General features: G+C 32.0%; 1 protein-coding gene across 1 annotated transcript; it reads right to left on the bottom strand.

Moving 5' to 3' along the window:
• Nucleotides 1–6,440: 6,440 nt before the first annotated feature.
• LOC146952963 (2-oxoglutarate-dependent dioxygenase 19-like) lies at nt 6,441–9,280 on the bottom strand. The gene is made up of 4 exons (XM_085707323.1): nt 9,027–9,280; nt 8,120–8,343; nt 7,671–8,001; nt 6,441–6,993 (listed from the first exon to the last, which is right to left on the bottom strand). The coding sequence occupies exons 1-4, from the start codon at nt 9,219–9,221 to the stop codon at nt 6,745–6,747; spliced, it is 999 nt and encodes a 332-aa protein (XP_085563449.1). The 5' UTR covers nt 9,222–9,280; the 3' UTR covers nt 6,441–6,744.
• Nucleotides 9,281–13,833: the final 4,553 nt, after the last annotated feature.

Here is a 13,833-nt window from a genome sequence, read left to right as displayed (position 1 = left end):
TATGTGAATTGTTGTGAATTCGTCAAAAATCACACCAATAAAAAACTTGATGTGTAGAGCAAATTAACCAAGCAACCAATATTAATGTGGATGACAGTTATAAACACAATCAAAATTAGAAAATAATGAGAGAGGAGAAGAAAAGAACACAAGAAAATTTTTTTATCCAGTTCGGTCCAATACTAACCTACTCTGGGGGAGAGAGCAGCTCTTCGTTCTACTATAATGATGAGTAACTTTACAAAAGATTCCAAACGGTTACAAAAATCAGTCTTCAAACTTAATTCTACCCAAAGTCCTGAATCTCTTCCCGTGACCAAGAGACTCAATCCTAATAGTGTTTCTCCAAGGTGAATAAATGGTGATTCAATCCCAACCCTAGTGTTTTTTGCAAAGGGAAAACTCTACAAACCCTATTTTTGTTGTTGTCTTCTAAACCTTTGTTTTTCTACTCTCTACTTATCTACATAAAGAATATTTACTTATAAGGAAATAAAACCCTCAAAATTTGGAATAAAGCTCACGCTAAAAATATGTTTTTATTTTTCTCCTTCAGCGCAAAATTGGGGGCCGATTTTTTATGAGAGAAAAGTCTTAAAACAACATCCAAAATCAGAGCCCGATTTCTCCAACTCGGTGGCCGATTTTGGCAGATTCTTCACCATCAATTTTGAGTCAAAAACAACAATTCTCCACCTTGACTTTAAATTAGTGATGATGTCAATTACCAACAATCACTTTGCTCCTCTCTCCACATTACTTTTCCTTGCTTCCAACTACACCTAGTAGCTCCACAAGCTTCCACCCTTTTGCCTCTTCACTCGGAATGCCTTCCGCCCTCTTGAAGATCCATGCATCCAACTACACTAGGAATTTTAGGTAGTTCCACAAGCTACACCATACCTCTTCATCTCTCGAAGTGATCAAATCCGTCCTCCTGAAGATCCACTTACCTCCAATTACCATTGATCTTTTTCGGTAATCCCATAAGTCATGCCATACATTCTTCAAACTCTGAAATGTGCGTCTTTCGACCTTTTGAAGAATTCTCTTGCTCACAACTAGAGCATAGCACCCAAGGTCTCCATAGTCGTACCATTATTTCCGATGTCATCAACTCCATTTCAAGCTGAGTTAAAAACAACATGAATAATGCACATTGTAAGATTGCGACATATATTTTGAAATAGATGGAGTAAATAATATGAGATAAACAAATATTGTCAATGTGACCATTAATATGAATGTAATGAGTATATTTTATTCAACAATAATGTATATTCCCATTCCCACTCATGAATAATATGCATGTTGGCTTCTTCTTTTTTTTCCTTCTTTGAGGCATCCAGTAGTGCATGTTGGCTTATAAATTAATATATACTTGCAATTAGCATATTCTCACATCACATGCAATAATAATTTATTGATTCTTAGTCAAAATAATAATAATTCATTGATTCTAGACTGGGATCGCTCCTTTGCTAATTAAAAATGGAGACTAGGAGTTCCTGGGATTCAATGTCTTCCTTTCTTAAATAATTAATCCAGTCTTAGTAAAAAGAATATCCTGCGATAGTAAGCATGTACATTTCTGCAACGTCACTCCTCCAAAAAGATCCCATGACATTCACCAAAGGCTAATTGAGTAGCTTTGGATCCATTTAAAAATCTCCTTGCACCGGTTTCCCTGGAATCACTAGGTTGAAATTTGCTCTACAACTTTGATCTGGGTTTGAGTCCCGCAGACCATGCTATATCTATACCTATTAATAAAGGCAAAATTATATCTATATCTATATCTATACCTATTTTTTGGTGTAGCCTTTTTGGTAAATCCCAAAATGCCCTTGATGGAAGTTATTAAAAAAAAAAAATCAGCATTATCCACTAATAATCACACACGGCAGTTATTAAAGGAAAAAATCTACCTTACCCACTAATCACACACCAAAAAAATAACTTCCCTTCAGTTTAATATTGATATTTACAACTTACAAAAACTGTAAAAGAGCACCAAAAATTTGTTGTGTAGAGTATTTGTTTCTCATCTTTTCTACTGGCCTTTGTTTTACGGTAGATTGTAGAGGAAAGTAAGGGAAAAAGTCTAATAATAATATGACATAAAAGATGGGAAGGTTGAAGGCTTCAATTTTTATCATTGCAAAATGGTAATCTGCATTACTCTTTTCTCCAAAATCGGTGCATCCCTTTTCAATTTGTCAAACTATGGTAACAATTCTAATTTAATCTCTTCATCAATATTATATTTTAAAAGGTTGTTTTGAATTGTTACTGTAATTTTCTTTTTGTTTATTTCCATAGGGTGCAAGGATCATATTAGAAGTTCATAACCAAAAGGAAAGAAGGCATCAAGAGAGAAACTCACAACCATAATAGACATGGTCAGAAGTACATCATATGATATTTGCAATTCTGTTCTATGAGTGCATGGCTGGGTTTGTGTGTGTGTTTGTAACGGAAGAGAGGAAGTGTTGTAATTTTTAATATTTTCTTTAATTAATTCACTTCACAAGTACTGAACAAGAAAAATGGGAAAATTGGAAGAATTTCAAATGTTTTTGTAGATCTTAAGCCTTCTGCCAACCGTTTGTTGAAAAGATCGGTTAACCCCCGACACTTTTAGAACAAGATGTTGCAACCACGCCTATAGTTGTTGTGGTATCATCGAGGGTACAAAAAGCTTATGTGAGTTTCCTGATCTTTGATTGATGATATCAAACAAATATTCACTCATGTTTCATGCACGTGAGCATGTATTGGTTTCTGTAAATTGTGTTAGCTTTGAGAAAGATTTAATGTCCTCATCAAACACACCCCTGTAAACTTCACTCATGTTTCATCCATATTAATCTTCCATAGATTGATGAGTATGTATCACAAAACTAAGTATATGTATTACGTAACTCCCTCCATGTTAAAGAAGTGCATGTATCGTCTTACCTATCTTACATTTTTATAAAGTTCGATCTTTCTATTTGAAATAAAGATCACATACATCATTAATTGAATGTATCTAAAAAGTGGATTTTTGCTTATATTAGTGACCGGAGGGTGTATATTGGACTAATCCTCATATCATATCAACACACTCCAAAAAATCCCTAAAAAAAAAAAAACACACTCCAAAAAAAACACACAGTTTGTTACATTCTATTTTATTAGTTAAAATTCATGTCGAACCTAGTACCATCAATTTCAATTATTTGATAATGCGATGCCTAGTAAGAACCAGGGGCGGACCTATAAGGCAAGTGCCACACCGCCCTAAACTGATTTTGTTTTTAGCTCACACAAGCCTAGTCCAATCTAAAATAGTAGGGTGTTTAAAATCGAACCAATCTAAAAAAACGGTAAACTGAATCAATCAAAATTGTAAAAAAACCGCATTTTGTTTGGATGTATTTAAATCACTTTTTTACTCAACCGTATAGTTTGGTTCAGTGTGCGGTTTTTATTTTATCAACTGAACCAAACCAAATCAAACTGCAGCATAAGAAAAAACACTAATTAAATATATGTCATCTACGTCAATACTCTTAGAAACTCAATAAAAACTTTTATAAATGACATATATTTTCTTTTGTTAAGCTTCTTATTTGATTTTTATTTCAAAAATGTATTTAAATGTAATTTGAATTTTTAAAAAATGATGAAATCTTAGTCTTTTACATTCCTTACATAATAGAATTACTTTTTGTCCACTTTTTTAATTTGGTCTATGTTGTTTAGTGAAAATCAAATTTTAATGTTGGATGAAATTAAAAACATTGTCGGAAACATTGCTAGTAGTATGTTGTGCTTTAGCTTTTTAACTTGATTTTAATGGTGGAAACAAAAAAATTGTATTGTCTAGTAAAAAACCGCACCAACCGATCTAATCCAACTCAAACCACATTGGTTTGGTTTCGTTGGTTCAAATTTTATTTTAGAAGTCAACTAAACCAAATCAAACCGCATGTTTTTTTATCTTGCGGTTCAGATGACTTTTAGCCAAAAAACCGAACCAAACTGCACCGCGAACACCCCAAAACACAATTACATCGGAAACACTTTCCCGTCACTTCTCACTTCACCAAGCCCTTTTCATTGTTCTTTCTCTCAGCAAGCGCATAACACAAACAGAAACAAGCGTTTTTCATTCTTATTAAATTTACTTTGATTTAATTATTCGATAAGAAATTGTGCCTCATCGATATTGTGACTCCAGATCCGCCCATGGTAAGAACATCAATATTTTTATATCTCTATAATTGAACTGCCCCATTGCATAACCCCGTCTGTAATCTGCACAAATTACTACATTCCACTTCTAGGTACTTGGTGTCTGCTTGCTACCAGAGACTCAACATCCATGCCACTCCCTTGAGTATTCAAATGCTTCTGGCAAAATGTCATGTTATAATAAGCATTTATGTTATAAGCTTAAAAAGTTTAAATTTAATGAAGCACGGATACGGACACTAGACACGACATGGACACTGACACGATAACATCTGCTAATAATTTGAGAAAATCACATAATTAAGTGCAATTATATGAGTCGGTGTCAAAACACGACAAGTGTCCGGCACAGGGACACGCCTAATCTGAGGAATGTTGTGCTTCACGTTTGACTGATAGCAAGCATAGATTGGAGGAAGGTTCTTCAAATGCTATAAGAGTTTGGTATAAAGTTAAACAATTTAGCTGATATCTTATGTTGGCTTATAAATTTAACTTTATTCAATTTAACTTTATTCAAATGCTAGCACTTTGGGTAACGATGGGCTATCACTTGAAGAACCCACAACTGATATTTCTAACGTTTCCTTTCATGACCTTTTGCCAGAAGCACTTGAATACAATTGCAATTTTCTTATGAAAAAATAAGCAATAAGTGTTTGACTATTATATTTCTTAGTAAAATATCATTCTTGAATTGCTGGATGCCTCAATCACAGATTTAGTTGCTTCTTATTTCCCTAAAATATTGATGATCTTAGTTCTTACCTTGCTTTTATGTCAACCTTAAGAATGTAACCAAGGAAGTCACCGCCATTGTGGTAAAATGGCTAGAAAAATCACTACTGTTAAGCTGAAACCAAACACATTTACGACCGCAACTAAACGCCGTTCATTACACAATTGACAGAAAATCCTGTTATTTTTTTATTGAGATGGATGAAAATCACATTTTTAGTACATATTTGAGCATAAATTATATAATGTTATATAATTTAAGCTCTTTTTCTAGTTTAGAATTTCAAATCTATCTCTAATTTAAGTTATTATACGTTATGCAAGAGTTGTGCAATGTCGTTATTAATTCACACCGCGACAACCGCAATCAGTAACGCAACATCCGTAACTATCAAAATCGCGAAATACTACACGCGACCGCGACCATGACCACGTCGGTTTTTTAAAACCTGGGTCATGTCTAGTTTCATAGAATGAGAGAAATTGGTTCCTTTTTTCAAGGGAAGGAAACATTCTCCCCTTGATAAATGAAACTAAAACACACCAACGCACTATGTTATAGGCCTCAAGTAATAAAATGAGAAAAAATTTACCTAGGTTAGTTGCCAAACTAACTACTACTTTTTTTCCACAAGGTCACACGTACGATGGAAATATTTTTTTCGTTATTTAAACGTTGAAGAGGCCTAAAACTCTTTTCTTTCTTTCAAGAAACAAGTGTTTTTGATCCGTGGAGGTGAGATCGGGGTTTGAGCCACTAGGCCTTCCGTTTGTTTCCGTCTCTGAGTGGGTGGTAAAGTTAATATTTAAGTAACAATAGTACTATATACAGCGAAGCCGGTTATCCCGAATGTATAGCGAAACAACGATCCACCAATGAAAAAGCAAGCTTCACCGAAATCATGGGGGAGTCAATATATGAAAAATGGAAGTCAACAAAAACGGCTTGGTGGAAAACACACGTCGCGATGGTTTGAGCCACTAGGCCTTCCGTTTGTTTCCGTCTCTGAGTGGGTGGTAAAGTTAATATTTAAGTAACAATAGTACTATATACAGCGAAGCCGGTTATCCCGAATGTATAGCGAAACAACGATCCACCAATGAAAAAGCAAGCTTCACCGAAATCATGGGGGAGTCAATATATGAAAAATGGAAGTCAACAAAAACGGCTTGGTGGAAAACACACGTCGCGATGGGTTGTGAAATTGAAATTCGCGATGAATAGCATTATTGTTTAAGTAAACATTTAAAATAGAAATACGTATAATCTACTTGACCAAAGTTCTCTTGGTACTTTTTTCATTCATGAGATAAACAAAGACGAGATTTTAGAAATTTAAATAACTAGAAGAAACATTGATTCCTTGCTTATTTCTTCAAGTAATTACTTCATACATGTCTGTTTAAATAACATGCAAATAAACTAATGGGATAAAATTCTCACCGAGACTAATTTCCGATTCAAACATAAACAAATGCAAAACTATATCAAAATATATAGAATGTAAGTACTTTGAATTTTCAATACTGTAATTATACAAATCATTACAAGCGAAGTTTATTTCTACTTTGCTACTTCCTATAGAATAACGAATGGATATCAATGTACAAGAAATATGGATGATAAACATAACATGCAAGTCAGAACAAAGTAATTTATTCATACATTATTATTGAAAATTAACCAAGTAATGCATTAATATTTATTTTCACTGATCCTCTATGGGGGTATGTGAAGAGAGTGTTAATTAATTATATCATTAATTACACTAGCTTAATTTGTTCAAGTGATGATTGCACCCCGATCTCATTGCCCCCATTTGCTTTCAAGGATTCTTTATAGGTCATTCCAATGTAATTTTGTGGATTTGCATCATCAACAAATTCTGTACCTGGGACAATGAATTTGTCTAAAGAAGGTCCATGAAGAGTAACAACAGAGATCCTTTGCACCTTGTTCTTGTTAACAATAACTCGATGGACATGGCTCTTATATTTTCCATTGGTTAAGATCTACACAATCAAAAATAATTTAATATTTTAGTTGGATTAACAAGAAAAGAAGGATTTAATATTAGTCAAAAACTCAAAGTTATATCAGATTTGAATGTTCTAAAGTTAGTATTTACTGCTCCTACAACAGTGATTAATTTTATCATTTCACGCATTAAAAAATTGCATAAGTAAATCAAAGAAGGAGGAGTACTTTTACCAAACGTTATAAACTATTGATATATTTGTCTTATGGTTATAACTCAATTTATAAAGATAATGCATTATATATACACGGGTCAAAGTTCGAATCCTAAATTCCACACTTATTCACTTTAAATGTGAAATTCTAGTCATTATGTTACTTGACCAAAAAATAAATAAAAAACAAAATATTGATATATTTACCATTTTCATAAATGAAAATTGAAGATAATGATTTGAAAATGATGCTAGCTGTATTAATTGATTGAGAAGGAGCTTATATCTCATATATAGTTTGTTAAATAACTCTTAATATCATGTTTATTAATATTTATTTTTCTTGTTCCAATATTTTATTTAAAAAAAAATTACTCATTTTATTATCTAATGTGAAATTTGTTCATTTTAGAGTTGTGTGATCCAATATATTTTTTGGTGCAATGAGATCAAAAAAAAAAAATTAGACAAATTAAGGAAATTAAAAAAAAATTTACCTCAAGATGGTCACCAAGCTGGATGAGAATAGCATGATGGGGAATATAAACATTAATCCATTTTCCTTTGTGAGATAGGATTTGAAGACCCCCATTTACATCTTGCACTAGGGTGACAACAAAGCCAGGATCAGTGTGGTTAGGGAGACCAATATCACCCTTGGCTTTAGAATTTGGTGGATAAAGATTCATGGCCATTACATCAAACCCTGACTTCATGTTGAATGCTTTCTCTATGTAGTTTTCATCAAACCCTAAGTTTTCTGACATTGCTCTTGCTAATCCAGCTACAATCTTTCTCATTTCCTTGTTATAATCTTCTATAATTTTGCTGATGCACAAAATGACCAAAAGTACAGGTTAGGTATTATATATACCTATTTATAAATTTATAGCAAAGTAAGCAATATATATGTCAGAAAAAATTATAGTTAATATTATATATACACCTGAGACTGGTTAGGTTTGAAGAAGCTTGATCTTGAGGATGTGCAACAACTTTGAGATATTCCCTATTTTCCCCATCATTAGCAGTTAGGCCCCATAGGATTTTATCTGATGGAACCTTTTTACTGTAGATCATTCTCTCCTCAATTGTTGTTGGATCAAAGTAATTTGAAACTTGTTTCAAAATATTGTTGAGTACATCATCTGACATGGTATGGTTTACCAGCTGCATGCGCATACAAAAATCATCACATATATTTAAAATTTGTTATATTATTTTATTCAAAGTAAAATAATTTTTACAGGTACAAATAGAAGAAAAAAAGTTAATCTAATTTTCAATGGATTGATTTCTGATACATAATCTAATTATTTGGAAGAAGAAAATTGGAATTCAGAAGAAGAAACAATGAGGAAAAAAAAAATCTTATAGAAGAAATTGAATTAGAGATGATGAATATGACTAAAAATCATTTGGAAAAAAAATTAACTAAAACACATGAAATTGCTCTCGAAGTTTAGTCCATAAGTGTTTGATGATAAAAAATTATCTTTTAAAAAAACATTGAAGATCAAATTCAACTTTTCGTCTCTAATTTTGTAGATAATTCAATTTTTTCTTGCAGGCAAGCACAATCACTAACTTGTTAATAAAGTTTATATAAAAAAATATAAGGTTGTAAAGATTTATCACATATACATGCTCAATTTTTTTTTTTCTAATACCAAAAATTATGACGTAACTTCACCTAAAAAAAATATAACGTAGCTTAATTTAAAGCCTAGTAAATCAGATAAATAGTTAAATAAAGAATTTGAAGGTTCGTCTTAATCTGCACTTGTTTTAAGGGTTCATATATACACACCCCGTAAATAGATAGCTCATGAGCTCAATCAAGAAATACTTACATAGAAGAACCCATATTCCTCACATGCTTGGCCAAGCAATTCAAGGGCAATATATCTTTGATTAGTGTCATCAGATAATAATAGAGAATAATCAATTGTTGGTATTTCTTCATCAGAAGCTCGATAAGTAACACCATGATGGTGATTTTCTAATGCCTCATGAGATGGAGCATATGATGGTATTATTTTCGCCATTAATCGAGCAATAAAACTTTATCCTGTATTTGTAAACTTTTTAGAAGAGCTTTATCTGTAAACTTATTGTGTGCAATATCATAACCTATATATAGGCGTACGTAGGTGTGAAAACCCAATGTTTGTAGTCCATTATTAAAAGAGAACAAATACCCAACATGCAAATATTTTTTTGGTAAGTTATACACAACGTACCATTTGATTTAGTCAATAAAAATGGCATTTGATATTACATTTTGAACATAATGAATTTTCTATGATGTCATGATAATGCGTAATTCATATGTAATAAATGTTCAACCGGCAATACTACCGCATCATGAAAAATCAAGATTCATAATTCGACTACACACACTTGCTATATATGGCAAGTCTCAAATATGATTACTTTCAATCGAGGAAATTTGTTGAAGGAAAAAAGGTTGGCAAATTAATACTATTAATTTTTTTATAAGAAGGAATACAAACTAATGTTAGGAGAGTGGAATCCAAAAACATCTTGTATATATGAAATTAGTGAGCCAGTTTGTTAGGAACAGTGTGTGACTTCCAATTTCGAGGACCGGTACCTCGTAAGTCATCAATTTTAAACCAAATTAATTATGAAACCGTTTTTAGCCAATTGAACCATAAAACCAGACTTTAGATATGAGACCTTTTAAAAACAATCCCATGAAAATTGTGAGTCTATTTATATTAACTAATTCAGACTCCCCAATCACATGATAATATTTTTATTTTTTTTTACAAAAACAAAACGATATTTATTCTTTGTCAAAAAAAAAAACGATATTCATGCAATCAAAATGATAGAGTACATCAGATCCAAACATCGTTAAAAATGTAAATGATGAATCTGCGAACAAACTCATAGCACCCAAGTTAATAGCATACAACGGAAAAATGCCTACATAAATAATATGATAAAATCTAAGTCACAGAAATAGCCATGCTTTCGGATCTGCAACGTTGACGCCCAAATCATTGATTGAATTTGTAATTGATTGATGTCGATTTTTCAATAAGAACTAAACGAACACTGCGACAAGACACAAAATCAAACGCCGCACAAGGCGACTAACAACACAACGTCGCAATTAGATGAAGATAATGTTGCTTATTGCCTTAGTTTATGTTTTGATGATGTCTAAGATTGTTTGACGATATTCTTTTATGTTGATTAGCTTTAGCTTAGAAACTTGTTAAAGCACCCTAGCAAATCATGTCTCATAGTGTCATGTGATTCTTTGATGTCCTGTGTGTTGTCCTGTGATTCTTTGATGTCTTGTGTGTTGTCATATATGGAAAATCCATTCGTAAATTGCTTGATTCTATTCATGATTCAAGCATTCATTTCAAGTATTCCTTTTGTCCATTTTCCTTATGTCTCTCCTTTTGAATTGAGTCAACTTTCCCCGAATAGTATCGAAGTGAATCTATTCGTAGTTTTCCTGAATAGTATCGCAGTGAATCTATTCACAGTTTTCCTGAATAGATTCACAGTGAATCGATTCACAGTTTTCTTCAATCGATTCACAATTGAATCGATTCACAAAAAGTCTGAATCGATTCAAATGTTGTTAGCATCGATTTTTCACTTCTTTCTTGCCTGAATCGACTCAAATTTTAGTGAATCGTATCATGAAACTCACTGACTTTGATTGAATCGATTCATAAGAGTTTGAATCGTATCAATCTTCATCTGGGGAGATTTGAATCGATTCAAACTCTGTCTGATGCGTATCAATCTTCATCTGGGGATCTTTTAATCTATTCAAATTTTGTCTGAATCTATTAAATCTGGCTAACTGTCTGAATCGATTCACACATTAAATGAATCGATTCAATATGTTGTTTTTGGCCGAAATCTTGCTCTTGCCACCCTTTTCTATATATACTCACTACCTCATAACATCCAAAGCATTGAATCATTTGCATCTATTCTCTTTAGGTCTCAAAAACTCATTGCTCATACATTCTTCAAGATTATTCAATTACACTTGCTTTGTGTTTTTGAAGTGATAGCATATTATTCTTGTTCATAGGTTTGGTTTGGTTTGAATTTGTGCATTGTTGTGTACCTTGTTCAAGGATTGTTAATAATTGATTTGTGCACAAAGATTTGTATCGTGAATCTCTCAATTCTAAGATAAAATCTTATTCCACATATATTTGGTATTTGTTGATTCATTGTTTGTGATTGTTCAAGCAAATTTCAAATAGTCAATTTGTTAAAATCGTTTTTCACAAATCTCCGAAAAGTTTTTCAAACGCGCTATTCACCCCCCCCCCCCCCCCCAGCTTGGTAACCATCTAGTCATATAGACCAACATTAGACGACGAAATCACAAAAACACAACAAGAAAAACTTGATATATGTGAAAATCACTTATTTAGATTGAAAGAAAATAGGAAAAAAGATGTAGAGGGGTGATTTTAGTTCAAAAAATGACCTAAAACCACCCCTCCTCGATGAATGAAGTAGAAAGAAAGTTTAGAAAGAAGTTGGAGTTTCTCTCACTAAAAAACTAAGGTCAGCTTTGTTTTCCAATCACATGGTAGTTAGCTTGTATTATACAACAACATCCTTCCTTCAAGAGCTACCATGGTTTTTAGAGGAATTCAGATTTCATGCAGTCAGAGGATCTCGCATTCACCCATTTTAATATTGCAAATTGTTTGATCTAAGTCGGATGATAAAAAAAAATGTTGATTTTATTTTAATATTTTAAATTAGAATACTAAGTTTTATTTTAACCGTTTGTTCTTTATCGTACGACCTTCAATGTCTAACATATGTGAAAGCGGAGAATTTTAGCTACGAATTGATGAAACTGAACTGCTTGCAACTTGAGATTGTATCGTTCCTACATTAAGTGCATGTTTTATCAAAAACACATTTAGACTCCGAAGCTACAAATCCTAACTTCAAATTAGAAACAATTTTGAAGGCAAAATCAACTATACTTGAGAGTAACTAAACATGTCCAAATCAATTTTATACTTTTAGAATTAATTTTTTTTTTTTTTTGACAAAGTTTTAGAATTAATGTTGGTTGCTCCAAATGTGGAACCAAACTTAGACCAGATAATTTCTTGATAAAATATCCAAATAAAATTGAATGCTACAGAACATAAAATAAAACTAGTTCCCCCTAAAACGAAGTAAAATTAAACTAGTTTGATGCACAGTAATATGAACATTTATATGACACTTTAATTAAGAAACAACGAGGAAAAATACATACCAGGTGCAATACGTGAACTCGTGAATTAAGAATGCAAATAAATATTTGGAAATAATACAGTCCGTCATATTTTATATTCGTAGGAATCTTCCATGCAATTGTAGAGTTGAATTTTAGGTATTTGATGACCATGAGATGCAAATTTAGGTATACCACTACTCTACGTATTTAAAGCTTTTATAATTACATTATGGATGAGATTTGGGATTGACCAGAATGTGACATGATATTGCTTCATATAGTTTTAGATAATCTTATGTATGGAGGGAAATCGGAAGCATGGTTCTACAAATCAATAGGTTGAAGATTGGTATACTGTGGTTGTGACAAAACTCAATTTAGTTCACTTTTAAAAGATAAATATGTTAGGGGAGTCTGCATTTAAAATCTTAAGACGTTAGATATATGAATAACTTTCTTTTTAAACGGATGAATCAGTTTTCTCATATATTTTCATAGTCTATGTGAAACTACCGCTTACACTTAGATTCCAATAATTTTTAGATTATTTTCAAGCAATTACATAAATAACTAACTTTTTGACAAAATAAATAAATAATTAACTTGATTAGCATATTATGATATATATACCATATTATCATAAATGAAATGATATAAGCATGTTATTTTCGTAAAAAGCAAATTAATTCAAAACATTATATCATTTATTTAAATATATTTGAATGATGGGCCTAGGATATGAAGTGTGAAAAAGAAAAACAAGGGTTTGAGTTATGTTCCCAAACTCATGTGATAGAAATGGAAAAGGTCCATATGGATGGTGGCGCAAGAAAGCAAGTGAAACGGGACGGAAATTCTATGTGAGACGGAGGAGATTACATTTAAAGGGGAGTCATCCTTTATTCTTGTCGTTTGATTTGATAAATATGGTTACTATTGACTTCATTTTCACCAAGGCAATGAGAATAGAGATATTCTTTACCATGGTTTTATAGATTAATTTTATTTTTGAATTATGTTTGTCCAGACTGAATAAATTATCATATTAGTCAAATGATTGAACTCAAGCAATTAATGAGTTTTCTTTAGGATTAATAGTTCAAGAGATTCAAGTTCAATTTTTGGTAAAACAATTGTTGATCAAACTTTTTCAATCTCTTGATCAAACTTCAAATTGCTATAACCCTTTCTTAAGCAAATCAGAGGGTTAACACCATTTAACTTATTGATTTATCTACATGCAATGTTTAAAAAAAAAAATAACACAATTTGGCCAAGACACTAGATCACTTATCGTCAAATCATTGAGTCACTAGTTGAATCAAATGACTATTGGCTTGGTCTATACATTAGAAAATAGTTGAATCAAATGACTATTGGCTTTGTCTATACATTAGAAAATG

Source organism: Medicago sativa, chromosome 1, assembly GCF_051527215.1.
Source record: "Medicago sativa cultivar Bolivia chromosome 1, Bolivia_mono, whole genome shotgun sequence".
NCBI lineage: Eukaryota > Viridiplantae > Streptophyta > Magnoliopsida > Fabales > Fabaceae > Medicago > Medicago sativa.
Note: the sequence above shows the minus strand (reverse complement) of the source record. Positions and strands in the feature narration are given on the sequence as shown.